At 50.4% G+C, this 21,530-nt stretch overlaps 4 protein-coding genes across 5 annotated transcripts; 3 read left to right on the top strand and 1 right to left on the bottom strand.

The window, feature by feature from the left end:
- Nucleotides 1-313: 313 nt before the first annotated feature.
- On the top strand, nucleotides 314-2,210 carry LOC109767359 (uncharacterized). 2 transcript variants are annotated; one of them, XR_006665800.1, is made up of 5 exons: nucleotides 314-644; nucleotides 739-962; nucleotides 1,393-1,416; nucleotides 1,516-1,587; nucleotides 1,683-2,210. XR_006665800.1 is itself a non-coding variant. In XM_020326121.3 (4 exons), exons 2-4 carry the CDS (start codon nucleotides 1,387-1,389, stop codon nucleotides 2,025-2,027), a joined length of 447 nt encoding a protein of 148 aa, XP_020181710.2. In that variant the 5' UTR covers nucleotides 314-644; nucleotides 739-1,386; the 3' UTR covers nucleotides 2,028-2,210. The 2 variants fall into 2 exon arrangements, 1 of the variants encoding a protein (XP_020181710.2); XM_020326121.3 differs by having other exon boundaries at nucleotides 739-1,416.
- Nucleotides 2,211-6,876: 4,666 nt separating this feature from the next.
- LOC141025731 (UPF0481 protein At3g47200-like) lies at nucleotides 6,877-7,848 on the top strand. The gene has a single exon (XM_073501651.1). The coding sequence runs from the start codon at nucleotides 6,877-6,879 to the stop codon at nucleotides 7,846-7,848; it is 972 nt and encodes a 323-aa protein (XP_073357752.1).
- A 4,212-nt stretch (nucleotides 7,849-12,060) lies between these two features.
- Nucleotides 12,061-12,924, top strand: LOC109767350 (DNA-directed RNA polymerase II subunit 4). The gene is made up of 2 exons (XM_020326112.4): nucleotides 12,061-12,258; nucleotides 12,385-12,924. Exons 1-2 carry the CDS (start codon nucleotides 12,207-12,209, stop codon nucleotides 12,750-12,752), a joined length of 420 nt encoding a protein of 139 aa, XP_020181701.1. The 5' UTR covers nucleotides 12,061-12,206; the 3' UTR covers nucleotides 12,753-12,924.
- Nucleotides 12,925-14,660: 1,736 nt separating this feature from the next.
- LOC109767349 (uncharacterized) lies at nucleotides 14,661-18,408 on the bottom strand. Its single transcript, XM_020326111.3, has 6 exons — nucleotides 18,273-18,408; nucleotides 17,986-18,148; nucleotides 17,003-17,563; nucleotides 15,879-16,356; nucleotides 15,713-15,794; nucleotides 14,661-15,039 (listed from the first exon to the last, which is right to left on the bottom strand). The coding sequence occupies exons 1-6, from the start codon at nucleotides 18,312-18,314 to the stop codon at nucleotides 14,836-14,838; spliced, it is 1,530 nt and encodes a 509-aa protein (XP_020181700.1). The 5' UTR covers nucleotides 18,315-18,408; the 3' UTR covers nucleotides 14,661-14,835.
- Nucleotides 18,409-21,530: the final 3,122 nt, after the last annotated feature.

Genomic DNA, 21,530 nt, shown 5'->3' with positions numbered 1-21,530 from the left:
TAACGAGGATGGGGCAAGGACTACATGTTGATCATCAGTCCTTTTACACGCTGTTACCCATTATCGGCAACAACTCGCTGCAAGAACGTGGAGAGATGCGGTTTTCACATGTTGGCATGAGCTGCAAAGTGGTCACATTCAAGTAGAATTAACTCCCCATGAGCTAGTACTCTGGACACTAGTGTGTGAACCATATTTTAGTTACAAGCGTAACCAATACTATAGTAGGTAACAGCAATAGCAATATTAGACAGCTAGCTAGGCGTGCATACAGAATAACTTCCCATGTGAGCTGCTCTGGCCTGTAGTATGAACCGTATTTTAGTTAGTTAGTACTTAGTACTAGTACTATATATGTAACAATACTAATAGCAATAGCAATATTAGATAGGTACGGGACACGGAGCAATTGATCCCGAGCACACAGGCTCTCGTAATCTGTTCCGCTCGATACGTGTTTGTGATTCGTTTTTCGTAGCACATGGAGGCATGGAGCTGTCTCCTACCTCTGCCGGCTGCGGGTCTGGTTTTATCGTCTCGGCGGCGGAACCACGAGCGTGTCGCCGATGGAACCTGGATCTCTTGAGGGTTACGGTCTCTCGGCTCCACCGCCCAATGGAGTTCTTGTTGCAGCCGGTCAACATGTGCGGATCTGCCCGTGGATTTTGCTTGTTCGTCCGTGATTTGGGTTTGGAGTTACTGAAGATCTAACTTTTGGGTGTCTGTGTGTGTGTGCAGCAGAACTCTCATAGAGGAAGTAACTGACAGAGAGACACCCATGGCGCCTCTCCATTATCCTGTTTTGTCGCCGCCGGGCGTCGAAGTGCCACCTGAGAGTGCCTCTAGTGCAGACACGAAGATGTGTGCGGCGGCGGCGGAGAGGCAGGGAGTGCAGATAAGGCGCAGGTATCTGAACACTCCATAGAGCACATTGATCCAAAGATTCCTGGCTGGACACGAAGGTATTCAGTTTAGTCCCCCCCCCACCCCCACACACACACACTTTGGTAGACATGAAAATCGGTTGCCTGTGTGACTAGATGGGGCTACAGATTCAGTCTAAATTTAGCACGATAATTGTTGTAAAGATAGCTTAGATTCTCATGCTTGGAATGTGTCCGTTTCAAGAAAAGAAATGAATTGCAGAAGTGAATACCATATAGCCAGGATGGTACTGCATTTGAGCTTTTAACTGTCCATGATAGTAAATATGCGGTACCTCTTAATGCTTAAGTGTGGCATATGTTTCTGCGACACTTCTTGATGATGCATGAAAAAAGGAAGAGGCATTCTGTAATTTTTATTTGGTGAATTTTTTTATTTGTATTACTGAATTTATTGTGTGGTGACTGGTGAATAATTGTGCACAAACACTTTTGGAAACAAATGCAGGGTCAGGATTGGTGCTGCTACCAGGTGATTTAACAAAACTAAATTATAATAATCGACTGTTCTGCAATTTCAATTAGCTGTTGAACACACGTTTGATCGTTCAATCCATATACTCTTTTGCAGACAAGGCCGGAAGGTTACATGGATCAGCGCATCTGGATGTGGCACCCTTTGATGGCAGCAACCGCACATTCGGTAAGTGATGATGCGTGCATATCCTATCGCAAGTTATTTGATGCAGTAGCATGACTGTGTTACAGTTTGGATAATACATGGTCACATTGTTGCAGCTGTTCGCTCGTTCAACAGTTACCAATGAAGATGATACACCGAATGCAAATGAAGGGGCCACGCCAAATGGCTCGGAGAATCAAGAAGCTGGACCCAACGGTAGTGCGCTGGGTACTACTGTTCAAGATCACAGCCAAGTTGCCGGCAGGGATGTGATAGAGTTAGAGGGTACAGAGCCAAATGCTGACGCGCTAACTGTCGTCACAGTAGATGCCAATCAAGTAGTTCAACCCAATGGGAGTGCGTTGGATAATAGCGGTCAAGATGGCGTTCAAGTTAGCAGCACAGATGTGATAGTGTTAGAAGATACCGAGCCAAAATGCTGGCACACTGACTATCATTGAGATAGATGCGAATCAACTTATCAGCCAAGTTGGTTTACACAATGCAGACAGGGATCCAAGTGCTGGCACACTGACTTTTAGGATGTAAAATTGTCCTCTGAACCGAGCAATGAGTGAACTGGATACCTATGTTGAATATGGTTAGCATAGAAATATTCATGATGTACCATCATTTGCTAAAGAAAATACTTAGAGCATGTACCTCATTACTTTCACTTGATCTAGTTCTGATGCGGTTCCTACAATGCAATTCCTGATGATGGGGATGCGGGATACGACACTGACTCAGAAGATGATCCACAGATACTTGCAGCAATAGGTAAAACATGATAAATGTGTGTCATAATTCAGGCATGACATGCTGTTTTCTTGTTCTTGCAATATTTGATGTTGATACATAAGCATCATTGGCCGATCTCCTGTCCTACGGATGAAGATGATGCAAACATGGTACGGGTGGGGTGGCAATGGCTCAGCTGGGATAGGATGCAGCAGCAGATCTGGAGGAGGGAATCAGTGGATGGAGTCGATTAGAGCATCTACAACCAGACGCCTCAAACCATCTCTCATATGCTTACGGACGCGCCTGGTCATTGACTAGACAGGAGAGAGAAGGAAAAAATGACCCAACCGGACCCATCATATCTTCCCTATATGTCCGGGCTGTCCGTGAACCATCATATCCATCTCAAATATGGGGAGGATATAAGGGCTCGCCGACACGCCCGGGCACGCCGGGGCGATCCTCCACATAGGACGTGGCCCCATCCCGGACCATCTTTTCTCTTTTTATTTATTCTTTTCTCTCTCTCTCTCTTCATCTTCACCAATCACGTGCAAGTGACCGGACATATGAGGAAGAAAATAAGGATTGTGGTTGCGCGGATGGATAAATTAGATATCAAAATGGACACGTCCGGTCAGTGACCGGGCGCGTCCGCGGGCATTTGATCGGTCGAATTAGAGGTACATGACTGAAGATGCTCTTAGAGCAACTCCAACGCCGTCTCTGTCCGCGCAAGCAAAATCAGTCCGCACAGGCAAAAAACAGTGCCCAACGTGCAGACTGATTCCCATTTTCTGTCCGTTCTATGTCTGTTCGGACACATTTGCAGCTCAAATTTGGGTTGCATTTGGGTTCGAAAGGGACACAAAGCGAATGTTTTCTGTGTTCTCTTCGTCTGCATCTGTCTGTTGCATGCGAGGCATGGCCTACCTGTCACAGACCCACTTCTCTCTCTCCTACTTTTCCTCTTTTGGCCCACCCACCCACACACCACACCTCGCCTCCTGGCCACGAACGATGGGTGTGGTGGCGGGCCATAGCGGCATGACAACATGCGTCCATCCCCGCCGGCGCCCATCCTCGCCGGCAAGCATCACACGCAGGTGCTCATTCCCGCTGACGCGTCGCGCGCAGGCAGCCTTCTCCCGCGCCGGCAATCGGAGAAGCCCGTCTCTCGCACGCACCACCACAAGCTCTCGCACCTGGCCGCTCGCGCACCCAGTCGTGCCCGACCGCACTAGCTCTCGCACCGGCCTCACCCGACACGATCACCCCGCCGCCGCCGCTGATGCCGGAGCAGCGCCGCGACCCCGCCTACGCATTTGACTCTCCCGCGTGGGAGCAGTGGTTTGCGTTCGAGCACGAGGAGGCCAGGAGGCGCGGCGTGCCGCATGGCTCCCTGCCGCCGCCCCTCGTTGTGCGTGACGAGGACCAAGAGGCGGAGGCCGCTGTTGGAAATATGCCCTAGAGGCAATAATAAATGGTTATTATTATATTTCTTTGTTCATGATAATTGTTTATTATTCATGCTATAATTGTATTGTCCGAAAATCGTAATACATGTGTGAATACATAGACCACAACGTGTCCCTAGTACGCCTCTAGTTGACTAGCTCGTTGATCAACAGATAGTCATGGTTTCCTGACTATGGACATTGGATGTCATTGATAACGGGATCACATCATTAGGAGAATGATGTGATGGACAAGACCCAATCCTAAGCATAGTATAAAAGATCGTGTAGTTTCGTTTGCTAGAGCTTTTCCAATGTCAAGTATCTTTTCCTTAGACCATGAGATCGTGCAACTCCCGGATACCGTAGGAATGCTTTGGGTGTGCCAAACGTCACAACGTAACTGGGTGACCATAAAGGTGCACTACGGGTATCTCCGAAAGTGTCTGTTGGGTTGGCACGGATCGAGACTGGGATTTATCACTCCGTGTGACGGAGAGGTATGTCTGGGCCCACTCGGTAATGCATCATCATAATGAGCTCAATGTGACTAAGGCGTTAGTCACGGGATCATGCATTGCGGTACGAGTAAAGAGACTTGCCGGTAACGAGATTGAACAAGGTATTGGGATACCGACGATCGAATCTCGGGCAAGTAACATACCGTTTGACAAAGGGAATTGCATACGGATTGATTGAATCCTCGACACCGTGGTTCATCCGATGAGATCATCGTGGAGCATGTGGGAGCCAACATGGGTATCCAGATCCCGCTGTTGGTTATTGACCGGAGAGGCGTCTCGGTCATGTCTGCATGTCTCCCGAACCCGTAGGGTCTACACACTTAAGGTCCGGTGACGCTAGGGTTGTAGAGATATATGTATGCGGAAACCCGAAAGTTGTTCGGAGTCCCGGATGAGATCCCGGACGTCACGAGAGGTTCCGGAATGGTCCGGAGGTGAAGAATTATATATAGGAAGTCCAGTTTCGGCCACCGGGAAAGTTTCGGGGGTTACCGGTATTGTACCGGGACCACCGGAAGGGTCCCGGGGGTCCACCGGGTGGGGCCACCTGTCACGGAGGGCCCCGTGGGCTGAAAGTGGAAGGGAACCAGCCCTTAGTGGGCTGGGGCGCCCCCCTTGGGCCTCCCCCCATGCGCCTAGGGTTGCAAACCCTAGGGTGGGGGGGCTTCCCACTTGCCTTGGGGGGCAAGGCACCCCCTTCCCCCCTTTGGCCGCCGCCCCCCACCCTAGATGGGATCTGGCCGGCGCCCCCCCTCCCAGGGGGCCTATATAAAGGGGGGGAGGGCAGCAACCTACAGCCTTGGGCGCCTCCCTCCTCCCCTGCAACACCTCTCTCTCTCTCGCAGAAGCTCGGCGAAGCCCTGCCGGAGACCTGCTACATCCACCACCACGCCGTCGTGCTGTTGGATCTCCATCAACCTCTCCTTCCCCCTTGCTGGATCAAGAAGGAGGAGACGTCGCTGCACCGTACGTGTGTTGAACGCGGAGGTGCCGTCCGTTCGGCACTCGGTCATCGGTGATTTGGATCACGGCGAGTACGACTCCGTCATCCACGTTCATTGGAACGCTTCCGCTCGCGATCTACAAGGGTATGTAGATGCACTCCTTTCCCCTCGTTGCTAGTAGACTCCATAGATGCATCTTGGTGAGCGTAGGAAAATTTTAAAATTATGCTACGATTCCCAACAGCCGCCTACCAGGCGGCGTTGGCGGCAGTCCTCCTGAAAGCGAGGAGGAGGAGCGACACAAGGAGGAGGATGAGGCGGAGGAGGAGGATTACACGGCGGAGGCCATGGCGCTCTCCGCGGCCTGCGACTACGTTGTGCCGCCGTTGAGGCCGTCGTCCCTCGCCAAGGCCGAGCCGTTGCCGAACCCCCTCGAGCGCTACTCATGGACCGGAGTGGTGCACGAGTGGGTCTGCGCGCCTCTGGTCTAGTTGGTGGCGACGCCGGCGCAGGAGCAGGCCTACCTCGAGCAGTGGCGGCAGCGAAGGCTGGCCGAGGAGCACCGCAAGGGCGAGTACCTCGAGCAGCTCGAGCGCAACGCGGAGGAGGAGCGCCGCGAGGTGGAGGAGGAGAAGCGCCTTGCCCGCGGTGGGCCAGTCCAGCCCGTGGCGGACGACGTCGCTAGAGCGTGGTCGATGGCGTTCCCTTGGGCTGGCCCGGCGCCGGCACTGATCGACCTCACCGGCCCCGACGATGACGGCGAGGACGCCTAGGGCAGCGTGCCTTCTCATACTTTTAAGTTTTATTTAATGTTTTAGTTAATGTAAACATGGACTCGTGGACTCTCACGGCCTTTGTGACCGGCATTAATGTTTAATTAACGTTTTTAATTTTCAAAATGTTGGCGGTAATCTTTTTTTCGCGTGATCTAAACAATTGGTCAGGCCAGCGTTGGGCGCATGCGCCGACCCAAACGCGAAAGCGGACATGGGTGTCCGCCAGGCTGACCCGAACAAATAAAAAACGGACAAAATTGCCTTTCGTTTTGGTCGACGCGTTAGAGATGCTCTAAACGAAAAAGCGGACAAACACGTTCGCTCGGCCGACTCAAACGGGACAAAATACAGGCAAAAGCTGACATGATTTGGGTCAGTGGTTGGAGTTGCTCTTACGAAGATGGTTGGAGTTGCTCTTACGAAAATGAGGAGCGCCTTGGGGAAGATTGGTAAGCTCCAACGGGAGCAGACATTAAATGAGGTAGCTGCCGGTGTTAGTCCAGAATCTGCCTCGGGCCAGCTCACATCGTCACCCTCATTCTGTTCCGCGACGGATATGGCCCGACGGCGTAACCAGCCCGCATCCAACCAGTGGGCCATGGACCTTAATGAAAAATCGGAGGCAGAAAATACACAGCTGGACCCATGAACACATCACGAGATAGACATGCGGTAGCGATACCGAGCTCACTGCAGCTCACGATCACATTAGTACTTTCGATAGGTACGTAGCTAGCCAGCACAACAAGAGCAACCCGGCTATATAATGTAGGTTCGGGCAGCAGATCTTGAGCACTGAGTTGTAGTGTAGTACTAGCTACTAAGAAAGGGGAAGAGGTTTGAAAAAGAAAGGAGTAGTACGTAGATGGAGGAGATGGCAGATTTGTGTGATAATTCTAGCTCTAGCCACGGCCAGAGTGACAACACCATGGAGGCTGTGGAGTATAGAGAAGAAGAAGAAGAAGAAGAAGAAGACGAAGAAGAAGATCTGTCACCACTGCAACGTTTCTTCCTCTCCAACCAAGCTTGCATCAATAGTGACATCCTGCTACTGGAAAACCAGCTCCCCTGGTTGGTCATCGAAGCTCTCATGACCGCTACGACAGTAGACGTGTCCATGTTCATTACAATTATGGGAAATTCAATGGCCCTCAAGTATTTGTGGACCTGTCCCTTTGACTACGACAACATGGCGCCATCAGATCGACCACATCTTCTTGGCCTCCTCCAACTTTTTAAACAAGGAGTTTTAGTCAAACCACGGGATCCAAATACAGTCTTCCTATCATCCGTAGTTGTTCGCGCCATGGAACTTGAAGGACTCGGCATCAAGCTAGAATACAGCGAAATTGATAAGTTCAATGGTATGGAAATCAGCAAAGGGCTCCTCTTTGACAAATTGTCCCTGCCGTCACTGAAACTGGACTGTACAAGGGCATCCTGGCTCGCCAACATGGTGGCTTTCGAGGTATGCACGGCCTCGTATTCGTCCCAGAGTACTAATGATTCTTCCGTTTGCTCGTACGTTGCCTTCCTCGCAATGCTCATGGGTCGGGAGGAGGATGTGCACAAGCTGCGGTCAAAGGGTTTCATACAGGGCGAACTATCTGATAAGCAAATTCTCGATTTCTTCAACGGACTTGCCCAACAGATATCCCCCGGTATCCGCTACTTTGAAATCCTGCACGATGTCGAAAAGTGCAAATATAGGAGATGGACACGGATTATGGTGTGCAAATTTGTTTCTGACAACGCTAAAGCCATCGCCGCTGTGCTCTCCATCATTGGTGTTCTTGTGGGGATCTTCAAGGCGCCCTATTCTCTCAAGCAGCACTAACACCATAAGCTTGCTAGACGATGCCATCCATGTTTGCCATTCATTCATACCAAGATAGCCGAACCACAAGCTACCATTCACATGTGGTTAATTACAATGGCGTGTATCATTCTATCTTCTGCCTTCAACTGCATTTTTGTACAATTTCTTGTATCAGATTTCCATCTGGAACATATTGTTTTGTCCAGCTTAAATTTACTTTCTGCTGGTTGTAATGAGTCCGAGTGTCTATTTGTAAGGGCATATTCATCCCTAAAGTATTTTGGTGATTGATGACAATGCTTTTGCGGACTAATCGTGTGCCTTGAGTTTCTCAGACGTTTCATCGCTAGGCACAAGACGGTTTGGTGCCCCTCGAAGACTATTGAAGACCGTTTTTTTACGTTTCTTTTTTGATGGATTTGAGTCGTAGAAAAGCCGTACTATTAAGAGGGGGTCCGCGTCAGAAAGGTTCGGGTGGAATCATCACGTACATGTTTTCTTCCTCTGCACCTCCTTTCCCTTTACCTTTGGAGCATCCTCCGTTTTCCTCATCTCTATGCAAAGAAAAGGGTTCCTAAGTGTGGCTGTTCTGGGGCATGCGGTAGTACTGCTCCACAGAGCGGTAGTACCGCAGGTAGTACCGCAAGCCCCTGCGGTAGTACCGTAGGCGCCCGCGGTAGTACCGCTCCCACGGAGCTATACTATCGTGACCTCAGACCAGACTCAGCCGCCCGTGCGGCTGTAGGGGCGGACGTAATTTTTTACGTCCGCGTCCTACGCGGTAGTACCGCCCCATGCGTGCGGTAGTACCACGAGTCCTGGTTTCACACAGCTACATGAGCGGAAGTAGGGGCGGATGTAATTTTTTACATCCGCTCCCTGCACGGTACCGTGTCGGATTTTTGCATCGAGTGTTTTTCAGCGGAAGTCGGCACGGATGTATTTTTATTCATCCGCGTCCTTCCCAGGCCAGTCCAGATCTGCCTTGCGGTAGTATCGCAAGGGGGAGCGGTAGTACCGCGCCAGCGGCAGTACCGCTCCCCGCCTCTGCGCGTCAGGCCTGTCCTCGCTTCTGCCGCGGCTGCGGTAGTACCGTGGGCCGTCACGGTAATACCGTGCGGCCTTGCGGTAGTACCGCTTGCCAGGTGTGGTAGTACCACATGCCGCGGGCTGGTTAGGTGGATAATGGTTGGATTTTGTTCTCGACTATATAAGGGGTGTCTTCTTCCTCTAGTTTACCATCTCTTCCAACCCTAAGCTCCATTGTTGCTCCAAGCTCCATTTTCGCCCGATCTCACTCCCTAGCCAATCAAACTTGTTGATTTGCTCGGGAATGGTTGAGAAGGCCCCGATCCACACTTCCACCAAGAGAAATTTGATTCCCCCACTAATCCCTTGCGGATCTTGTTAATCTTGGGTGTTTGAGCACCCTAGACGGTTGAGGTCACCGCGGAGCCATAGTCCATTGTGGTGAAGCTTCGTGGTGTCGTTGGGAGCCTCCAATTAAGTTGTGGAGATTGCCCCAACCTTGTTTGTAAAGATTCGGTCGCCGCCTCCAAGGGCACCAATAGTGGAATCACGGCATCTCGCATTGTGTGAGGGCGTGAGGAGAATACGGTGGCCCTAGTGGCTTCTTGGGGAGCATTGTGCCTCCACACCGCTCCAACGGAGACGTAGTTCCCCTCAAAGGGAAGGAACTTCGGTAACACATCCTCGTCTTCACCGGCTCCACTCTTGGTTATCTCGTGCCTTTACTTGTGCAAGCTTATTTGTGCTATATCTCTTGCTTGCTTGTGTGCTTATTGTTGTTGCATCATATAGGTTGCTCACCTAGTTGCATATCTAGACAACCTACTTTGATGCAAAGTTTAAATTGGTAAAGAAAAGTTAAAAATTGTTAGTTGCCTATTCACCCCCCCCCCCTCTAGTCAACTATATCGATCCTTTCACTATTGCAATGGCAGTATCAATCCTGTTGCAAATTTATTTCCATGTTGCTTTTTTTTTGAAATTTTCACTGGGGGAGGAGGGGAGGCCCCTCAACCACCTGAATATATTCCATCGAATTTGCCTAGAAGCCTCGCAGCTCCATACAAGATAGGTTCAAGCGAACCAGAACACACGGGGGGATACAAGAGGAGATACAACCGAAACACACACACACACACACGCACGCACACACACACACACATACGCACATATCCAGCCGAACCTCCGGAAGATCCGCCGAGGAAAGGGCACATAAGAAGGCCTTTCGACGATCCGAAGCCGGATGCACCACCACCCCCAACCGCCATTCCAAATATCATCAGCACAACCAGCAAGGAGGAGGACCTCAACTTACACCTTCATCTGACCAAGCAAGGAGAAGAGCCTTGAACGTTGACCGCCTGGTCGCCACCCAACAACACCCAGTGGAGAAGGGGTGCCATATGGGAACGAGGTGATCCAGAGAGGAGGATAACGCCCCCGCCGACCCGGCTTCGGATGAAAATTCAGACCCACTCCCGTGCATGGCCGAGCCAAGATCACGCGGACGGAGCACCACCACCTCACTCCATCACTCCCCGCATTCCTACAGCAAACGACCATCAATCTCATCAACCCCAGCACGACTGCAAGATGATGCCTTCACAAAGGGACACGACGCATGTTGCACCGCCATCATCCGAACCAGGAGGGCCTGGACTAGGGATTTCCCCCGGAGTCAATGAGGAGGGATAGCAACCTCACAGCGACGCCTCTAAGAAGGATTGCGGCGCCCACAGGCGTCGCCATCGCCGGCTCCTGACGGAGCAGGGGTTACCCCCCGATCTGCAACGATGCCCTCCCATTGCACTGCGGCCGATTGCCGAGAAATCCAGCACAGCTGCAGGTCTGCACCGCCACAGCGCCAAACACCACACCACCGCCACCACCAGCCAGGACGACCGCGGCCACACCACCACCACCCTCGCCGGCCGTGGACCCGCACGGCCCAGATCTGGCCACCCGAAGAAGCCGCTAACAGAGAGTCAGGAGACTCCCCACGACCACCACGCGAGGGGATGCAATGCCAAGCAGCCGGAAGGTGCCGCACGCAGGCACGGCCGCCGGCAAGAGCCGCGCCGCGATCCCCCACGCGCTGGCCCAGATCGGACATGCACCTTCGCCACGCAGCCGCAACCCAGCTCCACCTTGCGCCACGGGCGACGCCCCGAGCCGCCACCTCCGCGCCGAGGGGGAAGCAACCGCCGCCGCCCGCCACCGCGTGGCCAAATCCAGCGCGCCGCGACGCCCTCCTCTGACGACGAAAACGGCCGGGAAACAACAGATGTGCCCCGCCGCCACCTTCCTCGGGGCGCGCGCGGCCTTTGCCGGCGCCCCTTGAGTGGCGGCGAGACGGGGCGAGGGTGGGAGGAGGAACGCGGCGGCGCGACGGAGGGACCCCCGTGTCGCGAGAGGAGCATTTCCATGTTGTTTCACATGTTGAATTCTATGTTGTTATCAGTTTTCTCATCACAACATGTGCATAGTGGAAGCAAGCTTCTGATCTGGAACAACAATTTCATCGAAACCAATTGTTCACTAGGCAAACACAAGTCACAAGATCTAAGCCCAAACCAGGTTGAGTAAAATAAAATCTAGCGGATGACAGCGTTGTACTTCATCGGAATAAAGGGAACAAATGATTGGATTTGCAGATTTCCAGTTGAGAAAGGTGTGACAGTTCCCGAGTGCCCCTACGCCATCATAAACAGTAGATTCAAAAAAAATACTGTTCATAAAGGGTGTAGGGGCACTCGGGTGCTAAAAGTCCTGTCTCTTTGCAGTTTGCAGTTGAAAACGAAAATAAAGAGGGAAAGAAACAAAGGGTGTAGTCAAGGACGGAGCGGTGGCTCGGCGGGCGCGCACTTGTTGATGCCGAGAAGGGAAAGGCGCGCGAGAGGTGCTGCCGCAAAAGCCTCTCCGCCGCCGGGTTCTTCTCAGACTACCCACAATGGAAGTAACATAGATAGTAACATCACACATATTTAGATAAAATAGATAATGTGACAAGCAATAAATGAAGAAAGAGAGACATGTGCACTATGTTACTATCCTTTGTGACTAGTCTCAGCGGCACGTCGGATGAGGCGACGGCGAGGGTCAACGGCGGGCCGGTCCGGGATGGGTCCGTCGGTGTGATGGGCAACGGTTTCCTTTCTGTTATTAGTCGATGGTAGGCCCGGCCTGTTAAGAATCGGATCCGCGACCCAGGCCCAGCCCTGAGTTTACCCGACGCCACCCCCTCTTTTCTTTCCCCCTTCCTCTTCAACTCCCGTCTCACCTCTCCCGACGCCGAACCGAATCGCAGCAGCGGCAGCCGGAGAAGAAGAGATCGAGCGCCAGCAGCCATGTCCGGCATGGAGGAGGAGGAGAACGCCGCCGAGCTCAAGATCGGCGAAGGTCCGTCCCTCCCATCCCCTCACGCCCCATCACCCCCACCCCACCCCACCTAGGGTTTCCCAAGAACAGATCCGCCGTACCAACTAACCCTAACCCCCACCGCTCTTCATCATCTTGTTCGCGCAGAGTTCCTGAAGGCCAAGTGCCTGATGAACTGCGAGGTGGCGATAATCCTGGAGCACAAGTGGGAGCAGCTGCAGCACATGTCGGACGGCGGCGCCGACCAGGTCTCGCAGGTCTTCGAGAAGTCGCAGGCCTACGTCAAGCGCTTCAGCCGCTACAAGAACCCCGACGCGGTCCGCCAGGTCCGCGAGACGCTCTCCCGCTACAGCCTCGTCGAGTTCGAGCTCTGCACCCTCGGGAACCTCTGCCCCGACACCGCCGACGAGGCCAAGGCGCTCGTCCCCTCCCTCGTCCCCGGCGGCAGGTTCGACAGCGACGACCGGGTCGACAAGATGCTCAACGACCTCTCCCTCATCAAGAAGTTCGAGTAGTAGCCCCCATAATATGCTCTTCTTGTCTTCCTCCAGTGATATGTTTAAGCTTCAGATTATCTCCTTTTATTGCGCTATGATCATAAGACATCAGTGTCAGTCTCAAATGTATGGAGTTAATTAAACCTTGTTGCTATGCTGTCTTGGAGAACAATGAAGTTGCTGTTGTTAACTTGGGTTTGCTGTTTAATCTTCTTCACATACCCCTCCTATGCTATGATCATAAGGTGGGGTTGATTAAACCTTGTTGCTAGCCATCGTCTTGTGGTTTGGATCATCTGGAAAGAATTTGGTTTCAGACTGAAAATTAGTTCATCTGTTTGTCCTGCTTGTACAATCTCCAGAAGGAAACATTTGTGCCCTTGCCGGTGTTTATCTGTATTATGCTCATGAGGTACCAGTGTCAGTCTAAAATGTATGGAGTTAATTCAACCTTGTTGTTGTGCTGTCTTGAGAAAAATTGCTTCCATCTTTATGTGGATTTTGATCATCTGGAAAAATTTGTTTCTGGCTCAAAATTCGTTGTCTGTTTGATCCCCACTTGTTGCCCAAATTTCAAGATGCACAACGACCTCTCACTCGTCAAGACGTTTGAGTACCTGCTACCCATAAGCCTGCTTGTTGCTCTTGTTCCTCCAATGGACATGAACATGGAGATGGAGATTCGTCTCCCTCCCCTCCCCTTCATGTGTCATTTATCAGTCTCAAGACATACACGCTACTGTTAGCTTAGTTTGGTAATGTTTAATCTTCACATTATGCCCTCATGTGCTATGATCATAAGACGTCGGTATCAATCTCAAATGTATGCAGTGAATTTCCTCAAAAAAAATATATATATATATGCAGTGAATTAAACCCTGTTACTGTGCTGTCTTGGGGAAAATGTAGTAGCTGCTGTTGTTAACCTAGGTTGGTGCTGTTTAATCTTGACATTCCCCTCCTATGCTATGATCATAAGACAGTTGATTAAACCTTGTTGCGCTATCATCTTGTGATTTTGATCACCAGGAAAGAATCTGGTTTCAGACTAAAAATTAGTCATCTGTTTGTCATCAAGAAGTTAGAGTAGCACCATATATGTTCCTTTTTGCTGTTCTTGTGTTCCTCCAATAGACATGGAGATGGAGCTGGAGATTCTCCATCCCCTCTCCTCCATGTGTCATTTTTCAGTCTCAAAATGTGCTAGCTACTGATAGCTTACTTTGGTGATATGTTTAATCTTCATATTATCTCCTCCTATTGCTATTATCATAAGACATCAGTGTCAATCTTCAGATGTATGGAGTTAATTAACCCAAATGATAAGTGCCACACGTCAGGTGCTTGGCGCTCCGGCCCTGACGTTTTTCAATGGCAATTCCAGTCACGCTTGGCGCTCCGGCCCTGACGTTTTTCAGTGGCAATTCCAGTCACACAAGGATGGCAAATTCCAGTGACACACGGCAAGTTCTGTCAAAAATAAATGGAAGCACAAAAGTTGCCATGCCTGCCAACTAAAGTTGTCATCCTTACGTAACTAAACTGGTCATCGAAAACGTTTGGAGTTGCCATGTGCTCGTACTTAACGTGTGGCACTTATCAAAGTCCTTAATTAAACATGCATGGTTGCTGTCATCTTGTGATTCTGATTACCTGGAAAGATTCTAGTTTCAGACTGAAAATTCATTATCTATTTGATCTTTGTTTGGCCTGGTTGTTGTGTTTACAATCTCCAGTAACCAACACTTGCTCTTTTACCACTAGTGTTTTTCTATGCATCTCAACTACAAGACAAGTGCTGCCCCCAGGTGAATCTGAACATATGAAAGCTGAAAGGCTCATGTTTCTATTACCATCCCAGCTGGAAGCAACGTTGCTACCTCTATGGGAACATAAACCCTCAGGATCACTGAAGAACGCAAGAAATGGAAGGCACGAAAGCTCGCATCTTACACATACATACATAGTTACAACTTGTGATCTGTCCTCGCGTCACATATCTACTGAACCAATCAAAAGAGAAGAAGATTCTACGGTGCCAGATCCATTTCCTTCACTAGTTGAGAGGAGCAACACATGCTGGGTTTTTCCAGGCCTGCAACTAAGAGCACCAGTTCCAGCAGCCGAGCGAGGGCGGCATCCGCCCGGTTCTCCTGATGTGCTCTGCCTGCTCCGCCGTCCTCGCGGCGCTGCGGTCCCTCTTCAATTCGGCGGCAGCTCGCTGCTCGTCCGCGGTGTGCCTCGTGGACGCGAGCTTGCTCATCAGCTTGTCCTGCGCACGGGCTCGCATCCTCTCCACCTCGACCTTGAGAAAAAGGAACAATGGTAGATTCATTAATATGGACAGTGGACCTATTTCAAACATGGACAGATGGTGCCTCCACAACGAAAACAAAAAGACATCCAGGTCTCAGAGGCATATACAGCAAAATCTGACCAAAATGACAGCACTTGTAGCAGCAAGAACTCAAGCAAGCAAGTAAACCTACTCCATCCGAGTGGAATAAAAGATACTTTTATGCCATACCCAAAATGACAGGGAGATAATGGTGCCAGTGCGGGTAAGAAGTGGGGCTAGGTGTCATCATGTGCTATATTTTGATCTGAAATGAAGGCATTATTCTACTATTTTTCTGTTTTGAGCACAATACTGCTGCAAATCCAAGATAGCAATGCAGCACAAAGCAGTGAGCAATAATTCAGTGAGCTATAAATAACTGCTAACCAGGGGGGAACATGATCTAAAGGGATGTGCTGTGAATTTAGATAGAGTTCATATGCCAAAGGAGTCTGCGTGCGTCTGAAACACGATGTATATTACTAATCATACCAACAGCGTAACACACTAATGGTTCCAATTTAGGATTACCTCATGTCTATACAACATGGAAATCAAGTGGTAAAATGAACATTTTCTGCGGAAAAAAATTAGACGAAATAAATAAATCTGAAATCGGACAGTGGGTAAAAAAACTAACCTCAATTTTTCTCATTTCTGCTTCAATTTTGGCTTTCTGGTGATCTTCCCATGCATGAATCTTGATCTCTTCTCGTTTAAACCTGCAGAATAAGGGCCGCAACATAATAAGTCACCAAGTACCCAACAATTTAACTGGACAGAGACATACACTTAGGTATTAGCACCTTGCTAAGTATTTGGCCTTCTCTGCCTCCTCCCAGGCAGCTGCACGGACTTCGGTTGCATTTTGTGCAGATTGGTCTGATGACACTGTCTTGAGAGAAAGTGATGCGTCTTTTTCCTCTTCCTTCTTACTTGCCCATGCCGCAATGCTGGTTTTACCTAGCTGGGTGCCAAGAAGCATTATCTCTCTCCTGGTCTTCATTTGCAACTCCTCTTCGCTTAAATCTGCATTGCTACATTCACCGCGGTTGATAACAGCGCCAGGTGCATTGATACCCAATGTCCTTCGTGGAGTAGTTGGCCGAGAGCAATCCGGGCTTGTTGCTCTCACAGGCGTTCCTGTCCGGGATGGTTCTTGGCTTGCAATTGGGGTCATTTCAGTACCCATATCCCTCATCGATACTGACCGGACTGTTGGTGGGGGAGGTATGCATGCAGTGGCACTCTGAAGCGTGGTAGATGAATCACAGCTCAAAGTAACTGCACAGGTTCAAAAATGATGCACTCGTGTCATGATTTTTTTTTAAGTTTCCAGAAGAAAGCATGCAAATACATAGGATGTGGAAAAGGTGAGAAAGGTGTTTGTCAGTTATGACCTATTCCCTTGGTCCCATAATATAAGACCTTATTATGGTGAATTATGAAGCCAAAACATACTGTATAGACATATGTGCATGGTGAATTATGAAGCCAAAACATAGTGTATAGACATATGTACACGGTGAATTATGGAAGACTGATGAAACTATGCTATCACAAAATCTGGCAAGGACAGTCTTGCTCATATTCTTGCATCACCTGAGGCTGAGGGCTCTATCTAAAGAAACAAACAAACTAAACTATCTGCATTCGTCTATGCATGCATTGTGTTCAGTGTTCACTAAAGTTTTGGATTGCTAACAAGCACTGTCAAATTAATAATTATCACTTTGAATGATACTGGAAGAACTGTCATACAGATAATGTGTGGAGCCCTCCATGTTCTAATGCTCCACTCAGCTAATGGTAAGAGGCGATGCAATCATATCTTAGCGGTAGAACTAATCAGATCACATATAGCACCACCAACTACTTTATGAGAAGTGGAGGAGCTGGGGTATGATGACATAAAGAGGGCACTACTTACCAGCTGAATCAATTATGGTACTTTCTGCACCAGGTGCAGACTTTGAGCAAGGCTCCACTTCTGAATAGGGATCCGGCGTGGCCCAGTTCGCCGCTTTCTGCCACCCAATCTCCCTCTTCTCTTGGCTCGGATCGATCCTCTTGGTATCTATTTCCTCCATGGCCTCCAGCACAACCTTCGTCGCCGGCAGCCTTCCTCCACCAAAGCCAGTTTTCTCCATCTTCCTTGGGAAAGCTCCACCGGCCCTACCAGGACGGTTCGTCGTCGGGCTGGCGATCCATTTCTGGGCATCATCCCACTTCGACGGCGGGGGCTTGGAGAACGGTGCGACCACCGCCGTGGGCGCAGACCGAGCGGAGGCCCCTCGCTCCTTATGGAACTCGAAGTTGGACGCCACGCTCTCGGCATCGCACGAGTCCTCCTCGGGCACCCTGAACCTCGAGCCCATGGGGTGGGAGTCTCGCGACCGGTGTCCGCTCCCGGTGTCCAGTGAGGACGAAGATCCCGACATGGTGCTCACCACGTCCACGTCCTTGTACTCTTCGCACATGCTACCTCCTCCTACATAAAAACAATGCCACAGTCTCAGACTATGATATCTCAAGAAAAAGAATGAGCTTTCAAGCACTCCCTCAATTTTAGTTGAGCCTAAAATTTTAGTTGAGCTTAACCAGCCTCTCATGCAACTAATTCAACCATGAAAAGTGTCATTTCCCCTCGGGAATACTTAACTCTGATGAATGCAAGCTCATGTATTAAATTATCCAAATATTATTTGTTTGTTCATCTAGTACTAATCACGACATCAATCCCTAGCTCGGCAACCAAAGATGAAGAATGTGTACTAGTACTGAACACATAAAAAAAAATCATGGATGCAGGTGACAGGAACAGTACAGTGGACCCAAAATTGACGGATAAAATGCTCCAAATCGAGCAATGCGGGCGTGCATCGGCAGGAACGTGGGAGGGGGAATGCTCACTGCGCGCGTCGTCGTCGGATCTGACGGAGGCCATGGGCACGGCGCCGTACTCCTCCTCCAGCTCCGGCTCCCCGCCGTCGTCGTCCCCGGCGCCGGCGTCCTTGCGGCGCCTCTCCACGCCCAGCAGCATCGCGCGCAGCCGCTTCGGCGAGAAGCCCCCGCCCTGGCGAAACAACACGGCAGCGCGCGTCAGCTCCGTCCCGTCAGCTAGCTCCGCCGAGAGATGGGAGGGGGAGGAGAAGAGGCCCGAGGAGCAATGGCGCGGCGGAACGGGGAGGGGCGCTTGCCTGCGTGGGGAACGACGGCTTCTCGATGCGCTCGTAGTCCATGGAGGAGGGAGATCTGCGGCGGCGGCGGCGGCGGCGGCGGGCGTGGGAGTGCGAGAGGATGGGAGAGTGATGGGGGACACAGTTAAAGCTCGGGACTCGGGAGTGTGGTGCGTACTTTGACTGCCGTTTGACGGGACGGAGGTGACGCTTTTGGGGCTCCCATTCCCGACAATTTACGCTCACTGCCACTGACTAATTTACGCTTAGGAACATGACAAAAAAAATTGTTGCTATGAAGCATATTTTTTGTTCGATTTTGCTATTTACTGGTTGCCTGAAATTGCAATCTGATCAGTCGATTTTGTGCGAAACTCAATGAAGGTGGCAAAGCCGCGCCAAGCGATAGCGAGGCGCGGGGACACAGGTGAGGCCGAGCCAGAATCGACCAGGAACCGGGAAAGACACAACAACGACGTTGCCAATGGAGGGGAGTTAGTGTTTGACGGGTTCAAGAGCCGGAGATGGGGTTGCCGAAAGAGGTTGTCGGTGATGGGATTAGATTCACAGTATGGAGGAAATCAGGATGAAGATAAAACTGTTGGAAATATGCCCTAGAGGCAATAATAAATGGTTATTATTATATTTCTTTGTTCATGATAATTGTCTATTGTTCATGCTATAATTGTGTTATCCGGAAATCGTAATACATGTGTGAATACATAGACCATAACGTGTCCCTAGTAAGCCTCTAGTTGACTAGCTCGTTGATCAACAGATAGTCATGGTTTCCTGACTATGGACATTGGATGTCATTGATAACGGGATCACATCATTAGGAGAATGATGTGATGGACAAGACCCAATCCTAAGCATAGCATAAAAGATCGTGTAGTTCGTTTGCTAGAGCTTTTCCAATGTCAAGTAACTTTTTCTTAGACCATGAGATCGTGCAACTCCCGGATACCGTAGGAGTGCTTTGGGTGTGCCAAACGTCACAACGTAACTGGGTGACTATAAAGGTACACTACGGGTATCTCCGAAAGTGTCTGTTGAGTTGGCACGGATCGAGACTGGGATTTGTCACTCCGTATGACGGAGAGGTATCTCTGGGCCCACTCGGTAATGCATCATCATAATGAGCTCAATGTGACTAAGGAGTTAGCCACGGGATCATGCATTACGGTACGAGTAAAGTGACTTGCCGGTAACGAGATTGAACAAGGTATTGGGATACCGACGATCGAATCTCGGGCAAGTAACGTACCGATTGACAAAGGGAATTGTATACGGGATTGATTGAATCCTCGACATCATGGTTCATCCGATGAGATCATCGTGGAACATGTGGGAGCCAACATGGGTATCCAGATCCCGCTGTTGGTTATTGACCGGGGAGTCGTCTCGGTCATGTCTGCATGTCTCCCGAACCCGTAGGGTCTACACACTTAAGGTTCGGTGACGCTAGGGTTGTAGAGATATTAGTATGCGGAAACCCGAAAGTTGTTCGGAGTCCCGGATGAGATCCCGGACGTCACGAGGAGTTCCGGAATGGTCCGGAGGTGAAGAATTATATATAGGAAGTCCAGTTTCGGCCACCGGGAAAGTTTCGGGGGTTATCGGTATTGTACCGGGACCACCGGAAGGGTCCCGGGGGTCCACCGGGTGGGGCCACCTATCCCGGAGGGCCCCATGGGCTGAAGTGGGAAGGGAACCAGCCCTTAGTGGGCTGGGGCGCCCCCCCATGGGCCTCCCCCTGCGCCTAGGGTTGGAAACCCTGGGGGTGGGGGGCGCCCCACTTGGCTTGTGGGAAGCCACCCCCCCTTCCCCCTTGGCCGCCGCCCCTCCTTGGAGATCTGATCTCCCAGGGCCGGCGCCCCCCCAGGGGTCCTATATATAGTGGGGGGAGGGAGGGCAGCAGCACCACAGCCCCTGGCGCCTCCCTCTCCCCCTGCAACACCTCTCCCTCCCGCAAAAGCTTGGCGAAGCCCTGCCTGGATCCCGCTACTTCCACCACCACACCGTCGTGCTGCTGGATATCCATCAACCTCTCCTTCCCCCTTGCTGGATCAAGAAGGAGGAGACGTCGCTGCTCCGTACGTGTGTTGAACGCGGAGGTGCCGTCCGTTCGGCACTCGGTCATCGGTGATTTGGATCACGGCGAGTACGACTCCATCAACCCCGTTCAATGGAACGCTTCCGCTCGCGATCTACAAGGGTATGTAGATGCACTCCCTTCCCCTCGTTGCTAGTATACTCCATAGATGGATCTTGGTGATGCGTAGGAAAAAATTTAAATTCTGCTACGATCCCCAACAGTGGTATCATGAGCCAGGCCTATGCGTAGTTACTATGCACGAGTAGAACACAAAGCAGTTGTGGGCGTAGATGTTGCCAATTCTTCTTGCCGCTACTAGTCTTATCTTGTTTCGGCGGTATTGTGGGATGAAGCGGCCCGGACCGACCTTACACGTACGCTTACGTGAGACAGGTTCCACCGACTGACATGCACTAGTTGCATAAGGTGGCTAGCGGGTGTCTGTCTCTCCCACTTTAGTCGGAACGGATTCGATGAAAAGGGTCCTTATGAAGGGTAAATAGAAATTGGCATATCACGTTGTGGTTTTACGTAGGTAAGAAACGTTCTTGCTAGAAACCTATACAAGCCATGTAAAAACTTGCAACAACAATTAGAGGACGTCTAACTTGTTTTTGCAGCATGTGCGATGTGATGTGATATGGCCAGAAGATGTGATGAATGATATATGTGATGTATGAGATTGATCATATTCTTGTAATAGGAATCACGACTTGCATGTCGATGAGAATGACAACCGGCAGGAGCCACAGGAGTTGTCTTTATTTTTTGTATGACCTGCGTGCCATTGAATAACGCCATGTAAATTACTTTACTTTATTGCTAAACGCGTTAGACATAGAAGTAGAAGTAATCGTTGGCGTGACAACTTCATGAAGACACAATGATGGAGATCACGATGATGGAGATCATGGTGTCCTGCCGGTGACGAAGATGATCATGGTGCCCCGAAGATGGAGATCAAAGGAGCAAAATGATATTGGCCATATCATGTCACTATTTGATTGCATGTGATGTTTATCATGTTTTGCATCTTATTTGCTTAGAACGACGGTAGTAAGTAAGATGATCCCTTATAATAATTTCAAGAAAGTGTTCCCCCTAACTGTGCACCGTTGTGAAGGTTCGTTGTTTCGAAGCACCACGTGATGATCGGGTGTGATAGATTCTAACGTTCGCAT

This window comes from Aegilops tauschii, chromosome 6 (assembly GCF_002575655.3).
Source record: "Aegilops tauschii subsp. strangulata cultivar AL8/78 chromosome 6, Aet v6.0, whole genome shotgun sequence".
Classification (NCBI taxonomy): domain Eukaryota; kingdom Viridiplantae; phylum Streptophyta; class Magnoliopsida; order Poales; family Poaceae; genus Aegilops; species Aegilops tauschii.
Note: the sequence above shows the minus strand (reverse complement) of the source record. Positions and strands in the feature narration are given on the sequence as shown.